At 46.7% G+C, this 19,399-nt stretch overlaps 1 protein-coding gene across 1 annotated transcript in view; it reads right to left on the reverse strand.

Moving 5' to 3' along the window:
- The window catches only part of LOC308492617 (uncharacterized protein), a gene marked incomplete at its 5' end in the record, with an annotated part of 176,933 nt that overhangs the window by 76,258 nt on the left and 81,276 nt on the right, over nt 1-19,399 (reverse strand). Inside the window, one exon of the mRNA XM_081037784.1 lies at nt 16,374-16,524. Within this exon, the coding sequence (XP_080893910.1) occupies nt 16,498-16,524 (27 nt within the window). The 3' untranslated portion in view covers nt 16,374-16,497. The remainder of the gene's footprint in view (nt 1-16,373; nt 16,525-19,399) is intronic.

The raw sequence follows: 19,399 nt of genomic DNA on the forward strand, positions 1-19,399 counted from the left end.
AATGCCCTTGCGTTGAAGTACCAGGAAGTCCAAACAAAAGGGTTTCAGTGATGAAGACATTGATTATCTCCCCTGACAAGACATCCAGAGGCAGAGCGGTTCCAGGGTTGGTTAATTCAACGTCTCGATGCCATCAAGGAGGAGGGTTCTTTCCATGTTTCTTACTGTCATCCTCAGGTTCACAACTCGTGCTCTCAAGAGGGCTGCCGCAGCTCCAGACAAACAGCCACACACAACATCCAGAAGGGAAAAGGGGGCCACCTCTTCCTTGTGTCTCTTTCTTTATAGGAGCTAAGAACCTTTTCCCAGAAGCCCCCAGCAGACTTCTCACATCTCATTGGCCAGAACTGGGTCCCATGTCCCTGCCTAAGCCAGAAACAGACAAAAGGAGATGGGGCCACATGTGTGCTTCTTCCAGTCAGGATTTACCCACATCTGGTTGGGGAGGGGTGGGCATGGAAGAGGGTACATGACTGTTCAGTTGGAAACCAAGATGCCCCGAGCATCTTCCTTAGTGACACATTCCCAGCCATCTCCCCTCACAGAGTTGTCATGCCAGCGAGTTCAATATCCAGCTTCTCTGCAGGCTAGGGGAACTACCTGTTCTAAACGCAAAACATGTGAAAATTCATCTTTTTCCAATTGTTTTGGTCTTCGCCTTGACAAACAGCACCTTCCCTCACCAGTCTGCATCTGATCAAACTCCAATAACAATCAGGTTAAAGTAAAAACGGGCCCAAATTCCTGGCTTGACTCAATTCAGAGATAACCATGCACAGACTTTCTGGGTGTTTCTGGAACAGATTTGGAGCTCAGCCTGTATTTAGAAAAGATTGGTGTCACCTATAAGCTACATGGGGTCAGTCAAAGTTGAGGCTGATTCAGCAGTGGGTCGGAAAGAGAGGGAGCTGAAGAGAGTCACAGAGACCGAGAAAGACAACTGGACAGCAGAAAGACATGGAGACATGGGAGGAGAACTCATACTGGTCGTCTTTTGGCTCCTTCCCCAGACAATGATATGGAAACATCCCTACAAAGAAAGGGAGAGCTGAATTCTCAAGACAGAGGTCACCGCACACAATCCCCAAATCAGTCACAATATCACCCTATAACCATCGTAAATCCCACAAACCACACACCCCTTGTGCCCACCACCAAACCTCGGACGCTTACAAAATAAGGATGAGGAAATCACTCCCACGTGATGAGCTTTCGTCCCGTGCCGAGCACTGTGTTTAGTATTTTATATTCTCAGCGCAGCGCTCGTCTCCAGAATGCTGGGAGATGTCATTATTTTTAATGCTTGTTTTTCAGATGCCCATTAACAGTTTGGCGAGGCTGCTCCGCACTCACCTGACGCTCCCTACCGAGTAAGTGGCAGAGGCAGGAGTTTAACCAAAGTCCACCCGTCTAGTAATAACGACTTGCTTGTGTTGAAGCTCTGCAAGCGTCTGTGACCTTCCAAGCCTCTTACCAGCAATGGACGGTTTTATTAACATGGACGGTGGTGACAAGGAGCAAAGATTATTGTGAAGGCTGGTTACTAGCATCACCATTATTATTATTGTTATTACTTAGAAAACTGGTCTGTGATGCCAGTAGGGGACGGACAGAGCCTGGGAACATTTCCTTGATGAAATAACGGTCTTGCTGACCCCTTGTCTCAGAATCACTCCCTCCTCAAACAAATACGTGTACACCCATGTTCACAGCTGCTTCATTCCTAAGAGCCACAAAGGGGAAACAACCGACTGCCCACCAGTGGATGGAGAGATAAAATGTGGTCCATCCACACAGTGGAATATGATTCAGCCGTAAATAAAGACGAATCACTGGCGCTTTCTACAAGGGGGATGAACCTTGAACACGTGACGCTGGAGCCAGTCACAAAAAGTCACATATTGTGTGATTGTATTTATATGAAGTGTCCAGAACAGGCAAATTCAGAGAGCCAGAAAGCAGACAGGCGGTTGCCAGGGGCTGAGGGGAGAGGGCAGTGAGGAGCAACTATTCGATGGCTACGGGCCTTCTGTGGGCAGATGAACACGTACTGGAATGCGATAGACGTGGCGGTGAGACAACATGCTGAATGTCCTAAATGTCCCTGAATTGTTCAGTTTACAGTGGTTCATTTTATGTTACGGGAATTTACCTCAGTGAAAAGGAAGCAGAAAATGAGTCATCACAGCACTTTGAATCATCACATTCTCATCAAAATACCTGCAAGGGACACAGCCACTCTCCCTCCGACAGCAGAGGTGAGAGCTGGCACTCTCAGCATGCTGATGCTGCTATTATAACTGTCTGGAAAAGTCATATGGCCGTGGGCAGAGAAGCCCAACTGAATACAGATCATGTTAAGAAACAAGGGAGCTGCACCCTCCACAACTAGATTAAAGGCAACAAGATGCCGCTGAGCTGCCCGAGGGGCGGCCGGATGGTTCAGTTGGTTAGAGCCCGAGCTCTCAACAAGGCTGCCGGTTCAATTCCCACATGGGATGGAGGGCTGCGCCCCCTGCAACTAAAGATTTAAAACAGTGACTGGACTTGGAGCTGAGCTGCGCCCTCCACAACTAGACTGAAGGACAACAACTTGGAGCTGATGGGCCCTGGAGAAACACACTGTTCCCCCAATAAAATGTATTTTAAAAAAGAAGAAGAAGAAAGAAAAGAAACAAGGGTGTATTTCTAATGGTCTGCAGAAGCAGGTCGGGTAAAGAGCAAGCACCACCATTGAGAAACAGGCCACGTATCAGAAAGGCCAGCTGACCGTGTGTCGGCCCCAGGAAGCATCTGTGCAAACAGTATGTAAGCTCAAGATGCGATCCTCAGGCCTGAAATAAGCTGCATCCTCCAGGAGGAAGGGAGATGTCTGAATTGGCAGTGTGGTCTCTCTGACATCGGTTACCTTTTAGACAAAGCCTCATGTGTTCCTGATTTCAAAGCTCGTTGTGTGGGGGGCGGGATCTGGTTTCTGTCTGCTTAGGGCGGGAGGGGTGGCGGCAGGTGGGGAAGAAAGAGAATCAGGCTGCAGTTACAGGGCCAGCGGGGGAAATTCCTGGCCACAAACATCCAAAGCACCTCTTCCGTCAGGAAAGAAAGAGAAAATTGCAGTGACCCTGAACTTTTCGTTTTCAAAAGCTCGGTGACTCCGTCCAGGACATATGAACATGCTGCCATCTCAACGACAAGCCATCCTACAATGTAGACTCCAGATTTCCTAAGGTGGGGGGTGGGGGCGTTAGACGGCTTTCATCTGGTGGAAGGGGAAGGGGGAACCCCAGCTCTCCATGTGAAACAAAGAACTTCTGCAAAATATCTGGATTCATCACTTCTGCAGGACCCTCTCCCACCCCCTGGGAGCAACAGGATGGCCGAGAGGCTGGCATCTACCCTTGGGAATGGGACACGGGTGACGTGACAAAAGACAGAGAGCCCCAGGCCCCCCGACTTCAAGGATTCCTTCTTCTGTCTGCCCCTTGAGCCAAGACATCACTGGAATTCCTCACGGTGTCTGGATCCAGCTGGACTTAATGGGATCCTTCCCAAAGCCTCCTGTCATCCTCCAAGCCCCCTCCCCTGCATCCCGCCACTTATCATTTTATTTCCTCGTCTCTACTAAAGTCATAATTACTGCCCAATCATTCTTATACTCATTTCTCCACTTTTTGGAGGTTTCCCTACTTGGTTCTATTGGCCTCTGCTGACTCACCCTTTCCTCCTTGAAGGCAGCCTCTCCTCTCTGGCACCTCTCCCTGCACTGGGACCCCCAACTTTAACGCTCACCCACAGTGAACAAATGGGGGTCATGGCAGTTCAACATACATATTGAGAATTGCTGTTATCCGGGTATCGAGTTGAGAGTTTTCACATTTCTTTCACAGAACTTTGGAAGACCTGAACGAACCATGTTTTACTGACACTGTGAAATATTACGCAGCTGTTAAAAAAGAATGCACGGGTGCAGTGTGGTGATTGGAAGAGGTGGCCGATATATTAAGTTAGAAAACAAAGAGCACGGGATGAAAGTTAACATCATCAGTAGTATGCCAGTGTGTACTGCTGGTGTGACATCATGAGAATGGTACTCCACCTCTGTGGTCTTCCTCCCCTAAAACCTAACACCCAGTCTAAGCAAGAGAAGTACATCCGACCAACCCAGACTGAGGGGCATTCTACAAAATAACTGGCCAGTATTTTTGCAAAGTGTCAAGATCATGAAAGACATAAATAGACTAAGGAAATGTCTTGGGTTGGAGGAAACTAAGGAGACATGACAACTGAATGCAGTGTCATTGTCCTGGTCGGGTCCTAGAACAACACAAATATGTTGGGGAGAAACTGGTGACATCTGAATGAAGGGTAGGTTTTAGTAATAGTAATATACCCGGGCTGGTCTCTTGTTTCTCACAAACATGCAACAGGGGAAACTACCATGTTTCCCCGAGAAAAAGACCTAACCGGAAAAGAAGCCCTAGCATGATTTTTCAGGATGACATCCCCTGAACAGAAGCCCTAATGCATCTTTTGGAGCTGGAGCAAACCTTAATAGAAGACCCAGTCTTATTTTCAGGGAAACACGGTAGGTGAGGGGCATATGGGAAGTCTCTGTATATCTTCGCAACTTTTCTGTAACTTTAAAACTATTCTAACATTGAAAGTTTACTTTTAAGAAAAACAATAGGATGTAATGTGAATAGTATACTGTCATTGTCTTTAAAAAATAAAAACCAATAAATATGTCCATATGGAATAGAAGGATACACACTAAACTGTTACTATTTGTTACCTGGGGTGAGGGGAGGGGACTGAGGGGTGAGAGTTAGAGGGATTATGAACATATTATTTGTATTTCTATGTTGCAATGAACAACCTACTTCCATGCTATATGACCTGTTTCAGGGAGTAAAATATGCAATTAAAAAAAATCTAACAAAGTTTTGGGGAAAATACTTGCTTTCCTATCTGCAAAAGCAGTGGCACAAAAACATTTATTGGAACTTTAACAAGGAGGGCCAAATTACACTCTCCCCCACCCCCTGAAAGAGTTTCTCTCCCAGAAACATGGTATTTCCAAGGGCCCCATTAGGCAATTAAACTGGATGCCAAGTATGAGACCAATTATTACTGTAACGTCTGGCAGCTTGTAAATAATAGCCCTTGATTGCATCCCGCAGAGAATTTTATACATTAAGGGAAATTAGGGGGAAACTGTCCATTTCATACTTCATACTAAACCTAAAGAGGTGGAATATGTTTTGACTCATGGCATAGAGGGGCTCTGGTAGGGGGTGGACAATGTAGGATGGAGCAGGGAACGTAAAGAGGGAACGTAAAGAGGAGGTTGAGAGAACTGATGGTTGAGAAACTACTTATGATTCCTGAGAGGAGAGAGTGAGCCAATGGCAAAGCCTCTGAGCAGGGGAGGGAGGCAAAGATCCCAGCAGGAGAACCAGCTGAGAAAGTGTCATAACTAATAGAAAGTTTAGTAAGGTGGCCGGATACAAGATAAATACACAAATAACAGTAACTTCCCTTCATCGCAGTCTTAGCCAGTTACACAATGGCAGGGACAAAAAGATCCATCCATGTCAACAACGTAAACTGAAAAATACTGAGTCATAAAGTTATAAGAAATGCCCAAGACTTTTGTGATGACAATTACAAACCTTTATTGGAAACACAAGCAAACCTGAATAAATGGAAGGAGTTGTCTTGTTCTTTGGGTAAGAAGCACTGTAAAAATGTTGATTTTACTCCTACTTTAATCCAGAACTTCCATGCAATTCCAAGCAAAATCCCAAGAACGTTTCTAATATTACTTGAAAAGCTGATTCTAAAATTCATCTCAAATGAAAAGTCATGGAATTGTGTAAAAGAACAGCAATGAGAAGTTAAAACATACTACAAAGCTGTAATCATTAGAGGGGTGTGGTCTCAGTACATGGAGGTACATGGTTGATCCCTTGCCAGCCCAAACGTCTACACTTCCCTTCCCACTCCCAGAGGGCACCTGAATAGCCAGGACTTCGGTGGGATTGACCTCACCCCTTCCTCTAGGGTGGGGTCTAATGGGTGTAAGCCAGTCAGCATGTCCCCAGTATCCCACCCCAGTACTGGGTTCAAATCAGATCATAGGACAATGAGACTCAATTCCGAATGTTCGTTTATATAGACTCCCCCTTTTCCTGTTGGATGTGACCAAGGAAACATGCAGCCTTGGAAGGTCCTGACTGCAGGCCAAGATGGCGCCAATACTCAGAAGGCAGAGCTGGTAAATGCAGAGAGAGAAAGTAGGTCCATATGATGTCATCTGGGCTGCTGGATCCTGCCTTGTCTGAAGCCAGTGGCCCTGAGGTTCTCAGTGACAAGTCAACAAATTCATTGTACTGTTTTAATCAGTTTAATCATCCTCCCAAATGACTTCAAGACAGATCAGACACGTGTGTGTGAGTGTGTGTGTGTATGTGTGTGTGTGTGTGTGTGTGTGCTCTTCACATCCTGCTGGGTGGAGGTTTCTGCAAGAATTTCCTTAAACCACCTGCATCAGCCTCACGTTGGGGACTTCTGAAATGCAGGCTGCAGGTGAGGGGCATAGAGTGGGACTCTACATTGTGAGAGCCTCCCAGGTACTTCTCAGGTAGGAGAACGGTTGAGAACTAACCAGATTTGAGTGCTGTTTCAAACAGGGGGTCACCAACGCCCCCCATAGCCACCAATTTGTAGGCTCTGAAATCGATTTGGAAGGTCTGGGTCAGCATTTTTTTTTTTTTAATGAAAGAACGGGTTGGGATGGGATGGAATGGAACAAGACACAATCAAACAAGACGTCAGAGTGTGTCACAGCAGAAAAGGGACAAGTACTGTGTTATGAAACGTTGCTTCGGTGGTACGTACGCAGAGCTGAGACACAGCTCGCAACTGGCATTACGACAATACCTGTTAAAATGTCAAAATGCATTTCTGCTGCTGGGCACTCAGCGGAGGCCTACGCACACACCCTCCTGCTGCCTTGGGCCCCCTTCCCCCACCTCACTCAGATTCAGTAAGGAAAGGGTTGGCTTCTAAGACCAGGCTCAGTGTCAAGACCACATTCTGATCGGTCCGCCTCCTGGCCGCACCAGATGTTACATGTTCTGACTCACCTCTGCGTGCAAGTGTAATGGATGGGAACGTTTAAATGGGCTGAGATGATTCATGAAGTTGGAAAAGCACTGCTCTGGGGGGGCTGCGCTGGGGGCATTTGGGTACACCTGGCAGAGCAGGTGGTGAGGACACAAGACAGAATGGGATGACAATGTCTTCTGGCTAGTGTCTGGAGATGATCCAGAGAAGGGCAGGCTTGGGAGGAAACGAAAGAAGGAAAGGCAAAACGGCTGCCCTCGTCCCCTATGTCGGCATGATCAAAACCCAGCATGGATGAAAAAGTTAACTGCCTTAGTTCTCCAAGCGCTTACCCACAAAAAAATCTCTGTTTCGAAGGAAGACGCAGCAAGAGCCGTCAATTCATGAATCCAAAGTGGCCAATATCATTCAAACCTTAGACTCTAAATAAAATCCACCTACTGAAATAAAATCCATTTTCCTATTCCCCTGGCCCATGCTCAACTCCCAGCAGCCCAGGCCGGAAGGGGATCAGGCCCACCTCGTTTTTCTTAAAACCATGAAGAGTCAGTGTCCAGGATGTACGGAGTGTGAAGACAAACCCATGAAACCATGGCCACAATCTATGCCATAAACATACCCATCACCTCCAAACGTTTCCCCCGCCTTCTTATTCATTCTTATTTGTGTGTGATAAGAGCACTTAACATACGATCTACCCTCTTAGCACATTTTTAAGCACACAACACAGTGTTGTCAGCGGCGGACACTGTGGTGTACAGAAACTCTCTAGGACTTACTGCCCTTGCGTAATTCAAACTTTGTACCCTGTCATTGATTCCTTCCTGTTTCCCCTCCCCGCAGCCCCTGGCAACCGCCATTCTGCTCTCTGCTTCTGTGTGACTCTTTTCCATTCATCATATCACTGGCAGCATTTGTCTTGTGTCTGGCTTCTTTCACGTTACCATCATGCCCTCCAGCTGCAGCATGTGGTCGAATATTGCAGAATTTCCTTCTTTTGTGAGGCTGAATAATATTCCGCTGCCTGTATCACATTTTCTTTATTCATTCCTCCGTGGATGGACATTTTGGTTGCTGCCATGTCTAGGACATTGTGAATAATGCTGCAGTGAATGCAGGAGTGCAGATATCTCTCGAGATCCTGATTTTAATGAGTTCAGATACACGAGTATACCTAGAAGTGGGATTGCTGTCTCACACGGTATTCCAGTTTTAATTTTTGAGGAAGCTCCATACTGCTCTCTGTTGTGGCCGTACCAATTTATATTCCCACCAGCAGCGCACATGGTTCTCTTTTCCCCACATTGTACCTACATTTCTTTTTTTAATAATAGCCATCCTAACAGATGTGAGGTGGTATCTCCTTGTGGTTCTGATTTGCGTTTCCCTGATGATCAGTGATGTGGAGCGTCTTTTCACGCACCTGTGGGCCATTTGCATGTCTTCTTTGGAAAAATGTCTGTTCAAGTCTTTTGCCCATCTGTGTATTAGGTTATTTGGGTTTTTTTCGTTTGTTTTTAGCTATTGAGTTGTCCAAATTCTTGTATGTTTTGGCTATTAACCCTCCATTAGATAGATGGTTTGCCAATATTTCCGTCCACTCTGTAGACTGTGTTTTCATTGTGTGGATTGTTTTCTTTGTTGCGAGGATTCACCTGCTGCCCGCTTTAAAGCACATTCCCCAAGAAGACAGGCAGGAAGAAGCTTCCTGCAGGAAGTGCTCAGCTGATTCCAGTGAATTCCCCAACCCAGTCTAAATTCAGCTGGATTCTTGTGCCCCTCGGCCCTACTGCTGGGGATCTACGCCTCAGATGTGCTAAAAAGTGGTTACCTTCGGGGAGAGGACCAGGTGGGGTAAGGGTGGGATGTCCACGCGCAATGCAGAGCACCCAGTTAAACTTGAATTTCAGACCAACAAATAACGTTTAGTATAAGTATGTCCCATGCAATATGTGGGATATACTTTAAAAAAAAAGAAAAAGCATCTGTTGTTCATCTGAAATTCATATTTACCTGGGGTGTCCTGTATCTTAATTTGCTAAATCTGGCAGGTCTGTGAAGGAGGGGCTGAGGCATCAGGAAGAGGAGTTCATTTTCCATGTCGTGCTTTCCTCACTGAATTTTCAAGTGTTATAAAATTTAGGGTTTTTTTTTATGTAAGCAGGAATTATATGAAACATAAACCATTTCTGTTGATGTGTTTGCTTTTTAATTCCCTTAAATGTTATACAGATTTTTTTAAAGATTAAAAATTTCAGCTCAATGTGTGTAGAAAAGGGCAATAAAGAAACACTTTTCAGACTGACAGATGGGGAAAAAAAAGGGTTAAAGTCAACCATGGGAGGGGCCTGAAAAAATGGAGGGCTTCGTGTACAGTAAATGAATGGAAAGAAAATACCAGTAATGGAAGACGAGCAAAAACATAGCAAGAGCGAGAGGTGGAAACAGAGCTGGGAGTAGACGTCAGGTGGCCTGCTGGTGGAATCCTGCATTTTATTTTAACCAGCACTCAGGTTCCCCAGTATTTTTTTAAAACGTGACTCATATATGATAAACTAAATATTTCTCATTCCTATCATTCTGGTTTTAACTCTTATTGCACAATTAATCAGTGGGAGGCAGACAACCCTGAATAATTTACACTTTGCTCTAATGACTCTGTAATTCATATGTGTATGAACTTAAAATTTTTGTCCTAAGCTGAAAAGAAAGATTTTCTCTGTCTTTCTTGATGGGAAACTTTCCTGTGCAGGTGGGACAGCTATCCATCCTGCAGCCGGGGACCTGCCTGCCCCTATTTGGCCCCTGGAGGCAACTGGGAAGGTTGGGTCAACACTTGCCGTTAAATCATTCTGGGAGCATCACTGATCTTTTTCAAATTTCCCTTGGAAAAATTGCCTTGTGAAAACCAAAAGAAAAGTCACTTTGTAAACTGTGAAATGTGGCACTCATCACACTGCTCAGGAGGAGGCCAGGAATTCTGGAATGTTCTGTCTGCCTCTGGCAGGTTTGTTTGCTCTGCACACTGGCCCCTGCCTTGGGGAATTCACAGCCACACAAAAGGAGCTTTATCGGAGTCAAGAGGAACTTGCAGGAGGCCCTGGGTAACAGGTGACTGGCAATGATGCCAGTGGCCAAAGCAGCATGAGGTACCAGTACCTCACATGTCACTTAGGGAATGAAAGCAGGGGACAACGTTCGTTCCTGGGAGCCCTGGGGTTGGGAGGCCCAGCCTGGGAGCACTCAGGTGAATCTGCGTTTATTGGAGCCCAGCTTATGTGCGGCTCAAAAGATGAAGGGCTAGGTGGGACCCAGTTTTGTTTTCTTACATTCCTTCCATCTCTGGTTTCCCTTCTTGGTTCAGAAAACCCTTCTACTCCATTCCCCAGAACTCGGAGCTACTCCTGCCTGGAGACCTGCAGGGGCCCAGCTCTCGGCCCCAGCAGAGAAGGGTTGGGGAGCATTCTCGGGGTGCAGACAGGCCTGGGCTCACGTGCTACACCTTCGGTAGCTCAGCTCACCTCTGGGGGGAACCCCTCTTTCTAACACCAGGCAGACTGTTAGCAAAGCAACGCCTTTGAAAAAAGACAGAAGATGACCCCTGGGTTGACATTCAAACCATAGAAGGCAAGATTGGCCACATTTCAATTCTTTTTCTTAATTAATAGAGCTGTGCTGTTCATGATGGTAGCCTCTGGCCACACGTGACTATTAAAATCAAATTGATTAATTAGATTTTATAAGCCTCTGTTTTTCCTCCTCTATAACCTGGGTAGACTAACAGCATCTACCTCACAGAATTAAATGAGGTGAAGTATGCGATGGGCCAAGTTCATGGTACACATTTAATAAATGTTTTATCTGATACACAGTGGTCTCTCTCCTCCCTGCCAGCATCTTTAATTTTCTCTCATGTGACTCGCTCAGTCCATCTTGGGGATTGGCTCTTTGGGGGGCAGAATAATAGCCCCCCAAAGACACCCACGACCTAATCCCCTGAAACCTGTGAATGTGTTAGGTTGCATGGCAAAGGGGATTTAAGGTGACATGTGGAATTACAGTTGCGAAGCAGCTGACCTTGAGATAAAAAGATTATTTTGGATTATTCAGGTGGGCCCAATGGGATCACAAAGTCCTTAAAAGATAGAAAAGGGGAAGAAGAAGAGACAGTGGAAGTGACGCAGCGTGAGAAAGACGGGAGTGGCCACTGCTGCTTTGGAAGGTGCAGGAAGAGGCCACCAGCCAAGGAATAGGGGTGCCCTCCAGAAGCTGGCAAAGAGGAGCAACAGCTCCTCCCCAGTAGCCTCCAGATGGAGCACAGCCCCTCTGGCATCTTGACTGCAGCCCGGTGAGACCTGTCTCAAACTCTGGACCTCCAGAACCGCAAGCTAATAAATGTGTGTTGTTTTAAGCCACTGAGCTTGTGGTAATTTGTTACAGCAGAAGCAGGAAACAGACACAAAGCACGGACTTGCTGATTCCGTGAAAAGAGTGCCTGCCTGGCCCCGAGGCACCCCCAGCAGCATGGGCTTTGCATCTGAGTAGTCAATGTCATGGTTAATAACAAACCTATAAATCAAAGGGAGGAGAGGGGGCAACCTGAAAGACCTCTTATTTTAAATGTCTTTTCTGCAAGAAAGGGATCTGCGTTCCATTATGTTTTCAGAGCCCTATTTATATGCTTCAACTCGGTTCTTCTCTAAACGGTGCACAGCAAATTGGAGTCCTCAGCGCCCGCCCCTTGGAAGACTATGTGGCTGCAATGAAAATAAACCGACAGTGGGTGTATATTTTTCCTTGCAGTGAAGTATCTCTTTCTTTGCCAAACCACTCTCCGTTTCAGAGGCACCCTCCAAAGAAACAGGGCCATTTTCGGCTATCTTGGATGCCGCAGATGCTAAGAGATGACAAAGGAGGGGAGGGCTGTTGCCAGTCCCTGGGAACCCGGTCAGCCCCTCGGGAGGAGGGCGGGCCAACCTGCGGTGACTGTGTGTTCCGGGCCTGCCTCTCCAGCTCACCTCCACCCCCACCTGGTGTGGTCATCCAGATTCCTGCTTCTCACCCCAAAGCACAGCTTGGCTCCCAAGAAACGAGACCCGTGTTTGTGTGCTTGGTCCCATCATAGGTGCTGATGCAAACTTTTCTAGCGAAAGAGGAATGATACTGTGAGTTTCTAATGTCAGGCTGGAGAGGAGATTTAGGTCCACGACCCCTTGTCTGCAAATCTGAAATCCAACAAGGTCTGAACACCAAATGTTTTCTCATAACCTGTCTGGCGGCAAAACCTGAGCTGACTGGCCATGAGGTGACACCGTCTTATCCAGCTTAGAGTGAATATTCTTACAACATACTGCCGAAAACAGTGTGTGATTGCAGAGTTCTTCCCCAAACTGTGTGGGCAGGTGTTCCCTAATGTACAGTCCAGGTAACGGATTACTTTTCAAAAGTCCCCCCGCCCCAAATTCTGATTCCCTAAAACACGTGGTTTTGGATAACACAAAGTTCTAAGAGAATAGATGGTGAATGTGTACTGTACTAGATTTGCGTTTCTCATGGTATCTGCACTTTCCTTCTCTTTGATCTCCTAAGAACCTGAAATCGAGGAGAAATAAAAAAGTCTTTTTTTCCCCTCGATAACATTTTCAGTTTAAAAGGATGTGTAAATTTCAAAATTGGTGAAAGGTATAATGGGCAGTCTGGGTCCACTGCTGTTTTATCCACGGCTCCGACCCCTTTCTAACGAACTGCTTAAGTTCTCACCGCCTCCCAGTGACCTCGCTGGGGGGTGGTCCTCTACTCAGTTTTGTCTGTGCTGACACACCAAGTGAAAAACCACTACAGCACTTGGCACATTATTCCTCCCACCCCAGGTTTCCTAGAAACCAAACGTGAAGATACTGCATGTCTCCGAACGTCAGATAGTAGGCCCAATTCCAAAATCTGTTAAATCCATTGACCCTCTAAGCCAGCTGCCAAGGTCTCACTGCCAACATTTAGCTCCATTTAGCTTTGTTTTGTCAGCCACTTGACGGCCTAAAATGTAACAGAAGGTAGCCCTTTGGCTCTTCATAACTCCATCAATCTCTACTGGACACCCTCGAATCTTCTACTAACCAGCCCCAGTGTCCAGCTGTGTGCGAACCCAGTGCTGGCCACGGGAAGTTGAAATTTGTGCTACCATTCGCCTGTGCAAAAAGAATCTCATTTCTTCGGAACATTCTGTTAGGGGTCTTCCAAAGTCTCTAAAATAGAATCCATTGGGCTGCATTCATCTGGGCAGAATGCGAGGGAAAGTTGAGTGACCCAGAATATTGAGAGAAAAGACGGGGCTGCTGGGGCATCCATGCAATCCAGGGCTTCATTCAGATTTCGTGATTTTTACCCCAATTGATTCCACTGTGTAGCTGCTCAACCACCACAGCTGTCCCTGGGGCCACATGTGCATCCCTGCGCCGCCTGCTAAGTAGAAGTAGGTGTTTTTACCATGAGAGAAGCTCTCCCAGGGTCAGGATCCGAGAGTAGGAACGCTGTTTGGAAGGTGCGGGACAGCACTAGGGAGTGGGAAGTGAGGCAGGAAAGGAGCAAAGCCGTGCCATGCCAGCTACCCTGTGGGCGAGGGAGCTCCACCCCACGAGGAAATTTCCAGGCAAAGGTGCCCCAGAATTACCCCACCCAGAACGGCTCTTCCTTAAAGTAGCATTCCAATTAATGCCTGGAATATCTACATAAAAAAATAAAAATCTAAATAAATATAAATACACTATTAAATTCCAAAGAAGTGAATGAGGGAAATAGAAAATGGCTGTAAGGCAAACACCACACGAGTTAATCCCTGCAGGCAATTCCCACCACTAGATGCTACAATCATGGGCCGACATGTGAGGAGAAATGGGATATTTGCAAGGTCCCACAGTGTTTCCCCCAAGGGAGTTATTCATCGCACAGGGGAAACCAGTGCTATTACAAAGGAGAAAGCTGGCAGGCACATGGCTCGAGGTTAATGCCACCAGTCCTAAGGCTGGTTGGCAGCACGAGACCCCTGCTAGATACCATCATTCTTGCCAAAAATGCATATGCTCATTTTAAACATGGGAAAACATCAGACAACCAAGATTGAGGGCCATTCTCAGCAATCACTGACCAGCACTCTTCAAAAATGTCAAGGTCATGACAGACAAGGAAAGACTGAAAAAATTGTCACAGATCGGAGACCAGAGATGCGACAACAAACAGCCATGTGGGATCCTGGGTGGATCCTGGAAGAGAAAAAGGCCTGCAGTGGAAAAACGTGTGCAATGCAAATTCTTGTTTAACAGGGTCGTTTCTGTGTCTTAATCGTACTGTGGGTGTGTAAGAGTTCAACATCAGGCAGGCTAGGTGAAGGGAATACGGCAACCCTCTGTACTATTTTGCAACTTTTCTGTAAGTCTAAAATTCTTCCAAAATAAAGTTTTTTTGAACAAAGGATTAGACCACCCGAAGAGCGGGTAAACTGGGAATTGACACGTCAAGCGCCCAGAGTCACCGGCTGGGGGTTTCTGGGGCAGGTGGTAATTCACCAACACTTCCGGCCTGCTGGGTGGACAAAGTGGCCTCACGGATCAGGGGACACATCTACAGAGGCTGACTCTGAGGAGGAACACTTTCGGGGCTTCGAGATTCGAGTTCATCCCTTCCCTGATGGCACAGTCTTTCCAAACATGTTTCCATGTCACCCAAGTACACCCAATGATTCGACAATGACACCTCCCCTTGCTGAAGGGCACCGGGTGACACATTCTTTGTCACCCGTGAATGTCTGCATCAGGGGCAGAGAGCGAGTCCTCCTGGTACTTTAGAACAAAACTCAGTATAAAGTTCAGTAGATAACGACTAGTGAATTAAAACAAACAAAAAAACAAAGGACACCACCATGTATTGGTAACTCCATTTCAACATGTAAGTTCGACCTAAATTTAAATGTAATGCTCTGTGAGGAGCAATCGGTCTTTCTTTGCATGTATCACTCACTTCATTCTAGAATCCACAGACAGTGCCGTCAGCTCACCTCATACCGCATCTACAGGCACCCTGCTTCCAAAGTTACAGTCTTTTCTTAGGAAAAGTCACCTCTTTTGTGGATCTGATGGTACATTTATTTTGGAAAAGAGGGGGAGTTCCTTATACACACTCCCAACCTCTGTTTTAAATTATTGCTTTAGGCTTTCCTGCCAAACCTGTCATGTATAAAGGGACTCACGGCCAAGTGTGTAAATAATTTTTAAAATTCCACTGGTAGTGATTTGGAAATAAGAAGGGTTTTCTTTCTTTTCTTTTTTTCCCCCTGCTTGAGTTACTAAAGAATTTAACATTGTTTTAATTTGGAACACAAGTCGAGTCTATTAAAACCTCTTGTGCCCTGTATATAAAGCTTGCACTTTATATCATCACAAAGCTTTAGAGTATTAAGTAATTGATTTAATTAAACAGGCATTTTTTTTTTTTTTTACCTTGGGCTCCACCCTGACCATAAAAAGGTTTTATAAATTTCAAAGAATGTGGAGACATGGGATCGACCCTGTGGACCTAGAAAAAACAAGGCCATCTCTCCTGCAGATGTACTGATGAACAAAGGATTGGGGTGCCCCCCAGGTTTAGGCACATTTGAGAGTCCTTAATCCCCTTATTTTATCACAATAGGGTTGCTGATCAAGCACACATCTGTGCATTGGCTGCCCAGCATCTGTTCATTTTCTTCTGGAAAGGCATCTCATTTTCCCTCTGGGGACCCACTCCCTGCCTAAGTCTCAGACAATGGATTCAGATGGGGCTCCATGCAGGCAGCAGGGATCCAGGGACCCAGGGCCACAGTGATTGGTTCAAGGGTGGTCATGTGCCTCAATAGGAGCCAATGAGAAGCCAGGATGTTGATGGGAATGCTGGAACCAAGGCGCTTGCTCTCCTTAAAGAACTAGCTGGGGCCACTATCTTGTGACCACCAGGCGTGAGAGTGCCACTGGCAGTGGTCACCATGAAGAGCCCAAGATGGATTCAACACAGAGAAGAATGAGAGTCCAAAACCATATTTGGTGACAATGTTTAGATGCCTACATCCAACTATGCCCAAAGCCGGCAACTGCAGTCAAATAAGACGAGTTATTTTTTGTTCTTAACCCAGTTGGGGTTTCTGTCACTTGCGACCAAAAGAGACGTAAGCCAATATGTCTGAAAAATTAACAACGCAGCACCGTAGTAAGTTTAAAAGTTACCTCTGAGATGCTACCATGTCAACTTCTCTCTTCAACTGTAGATACAGCGTGAAAGACCATGAGGAGTATCTCAGGGCTGAAGGTCAAGAGCCCTGGGGTCTGGTGCAGGAGTGACATTGGCCAGTCACTGCTTCTCCCTGGAACTCAGCTCCTAAATGAGGGAGACGATAAGATGATCTTTAAAATGCCACCTCCAGAAATGGTCTGATCTGTGATTTTAGTGACTGTGAAGCAAGATCGCAAACCTCATGATGCCGACACACACACACACACACACACACACACACACGTACACACACATATATAAACACACAGCATACATACATGCATACACAAGCACATGATACACATACCTACACACAAACAGGTGCACACATATACACACACAGACACACATCTGAAGTGTGATCAAAAGAATGATCAGCGAATGTTTAATTTAAAACATTTATTACATTAAAAGACACATTGCCATTGATCCCCTCAAAATACTCCCCCTCGCTTCAAACACACGTATCCCATCGTTCTTGCCACTTTCTGAAGCAGTTCCGGAAGTCCTCTTTCGTGAGTGTCTTTACTTCATCCTCCATCATGACAATGCTCCGTATCACACATCACTTCTGGTACAGCAATTCTGTCAAATAAAAACATTACTGTGTGTCCCATCCACCTTATTTACTGGATCTGGCACCATGCGACTTCTGGCTCTTCCCCAAAGTCAAAATGACCATGAAAGGTAAACGTTTTGAATCAATTCAGGACATGGAGGCAGCCATCACAGTGCAACTAAAGACATTCACGAAAGAGGACTTCCAGAACTGCTTCAGAAAGTGGCAAGACTGATGGGATAAGTGTGTTTGAAGCAAGGGGGAGTATTTTGAGGGGAATTCATGGCACTCGTTCTTTTACTGTAATAGTTTTTTTATTTAAACATTCTCCATATTTTTTCACACCTTGTACACACACACACACACACACACACACACAGAGTCTCTTCCCCAATACACCCCTTTATCCCACAGGCTTCCCTTATAGGATTCACCTCTCACTGAAGCCTAAGAACCAGGTGGCCCACTGTACCCCACAACTGAGCAGGGAAATTGATCATCTGGACATTGATCACCCACAAAATCCCCAAACCCCATTTTAGGATACCCAGGGAGAAAACAGTGAACACGGAAACCCACAGCCCCATACTGAATTCCTGAATACTACTATGGAAAGTGAAAGGAATGGCTGAACCTCAAGAAAAAGAGTTCTCAGCAGATTCCCTGGTCAAGATGGTGGAGCTCACCTCCTCTCAGGACCACATCAATCTCACTAAACCACAGAACAATCATTATTGAGAACCACCTGAAGTTTAGTTGAATGAAGCCCTACAACTACAAACATAAGAAGCCACCTTGAAACTGGCAGGAAGGGCAGACATGCAGAATGGGCTGGTCCAACACCTGCGTGTGACCATTGAAAATCAGGAGGGATATCTCGGCTGCAGAGGTCTCCCCTGAGAAGTGAGGGGACCCAGCCCAGGGTATCAGTGCCAGGGAGACAAGTCCCCATAACTTCTGGCTGTGAAAACCAGCAGAGATTGTGGCTGAATGAGACGGAGGGCTGCTGAAGTCCCAGGCATTCCTCCTAAAGCGCCTGCGCATGAACTTACTCTCTGATGGACTCACTCACTCAGCTCCGGCTCTGGGGCAGCAGCTCGAAAGGTGCCAGGGACATACAGGGAGGAACTGAATTGTTTAGCTTCAGGCTAAGGGCTGAAGGGGCAGCGTTCTCCCAGACAGAGAAGCTGGAGGAAGCCATTGTTTCTTTGCTGAGCCCTCCCCCTTCCTGAAGCAGACACAGGTGGCCCCATAGCTGAGTCTCCATCAACTGGCTAACGGCATTTGTTCGCCACGCCCTGGTGATTCTGAGACCACGCCCCACCCAACTTTCGGGTACACCCAAGCCGCTTTTCTGTATAAACGGTCTGCTCTCACTCAAGCTGCAGACTCTCCTAAAATCTCTCAAAGTTTCACAAAACCCAAACAAGCAGCATCTGGCTTTGGCACATCCTATACCCCGGCTGAGCAGCCCTAACGCTGGCACTAGCGACAGCGGCCTCATTTGGGGCTTGGCCTCCCCAGGCACCGCCAAGCACAGTGTAGGCAGCAGCCATCTCTGGATTGCTTTGCAGCTTATGCCAGGTGGCCCTGGGCAGGGCACAGACTGTGGCTCAACTTGGCCTGCAGTGGGTCCCCTCCCAGGAGTCCCCGGAGCTGGCAGCTTCAAACTGGGCTGGAGCATCATCTGGCCACTTCCAAGGATGACACTCACAGGGTAGATCGGGCAGGTATCAGAGCCCTGCTAGAGCAAACCCTGCTCCACAGGGTCAGCCCCTGCAACACCGCTCCTCCACTGCAGTCACAGCCAGTCCTTACGAGCAATCAGCCTGAGGGTCAATTCCTCCCATTGACGTGCAAACAGCAACCAAGGCTCAACTACAACCCATAATCCACACCAGGGACACACCTGGAGCACCAGCTCTGGTGACCAGGGAGACTGCACCACGGGGTCGCACAGCACACCTATTACATCAGGGCACTCTACTAAGACCAGGACGCATAGCAGCCCTGCCTAATACACAGAAACAAACAGAGGAAGGCAGCCAACATGGGGAGACAAACATGTCCCAAATAAAACAATAAAAAAAACAGAACAAAGCTCCAGAAAAAGAATGAAACCAAAGGAAGACAAGCAATCCACCAGATGCAGATTTCAAACCACTAGTTATAAGGATGCTCAGGGATCTCAGGAACTTCAACAAAGAGAAAGGAAACATAAAAATGGAGACAGAAAACATAATAAAGAACCAGACGAGTAGCTCAGTTGGTTGGAGCACGAGCTCTCAACCACAAAGTTGCCGGTTCGACTCCTCGACTCCCGCAAGGGGTGGAGGGCTGCGCCCCCTGCAACCAAGATTGAAATTGGCGACTGAACTTGGGGCTGAGCTGCGCCCTCCACCACTAGATTGAAGGACAATG

This window comes from Rhinolophus hipposideros (genome assembly GCF_964194185.1).
Source record: "Rhinolophus hipposideros genome assembly, chromosome: 24".
In the NCBI taxonomy this organism is placed as follows: Eukaryota; Metazoa; Chordata; class Mammalia; order Chiroptera; family Rhinolophidae; genus Rhinolophus; species Rhinolophus hipposideros.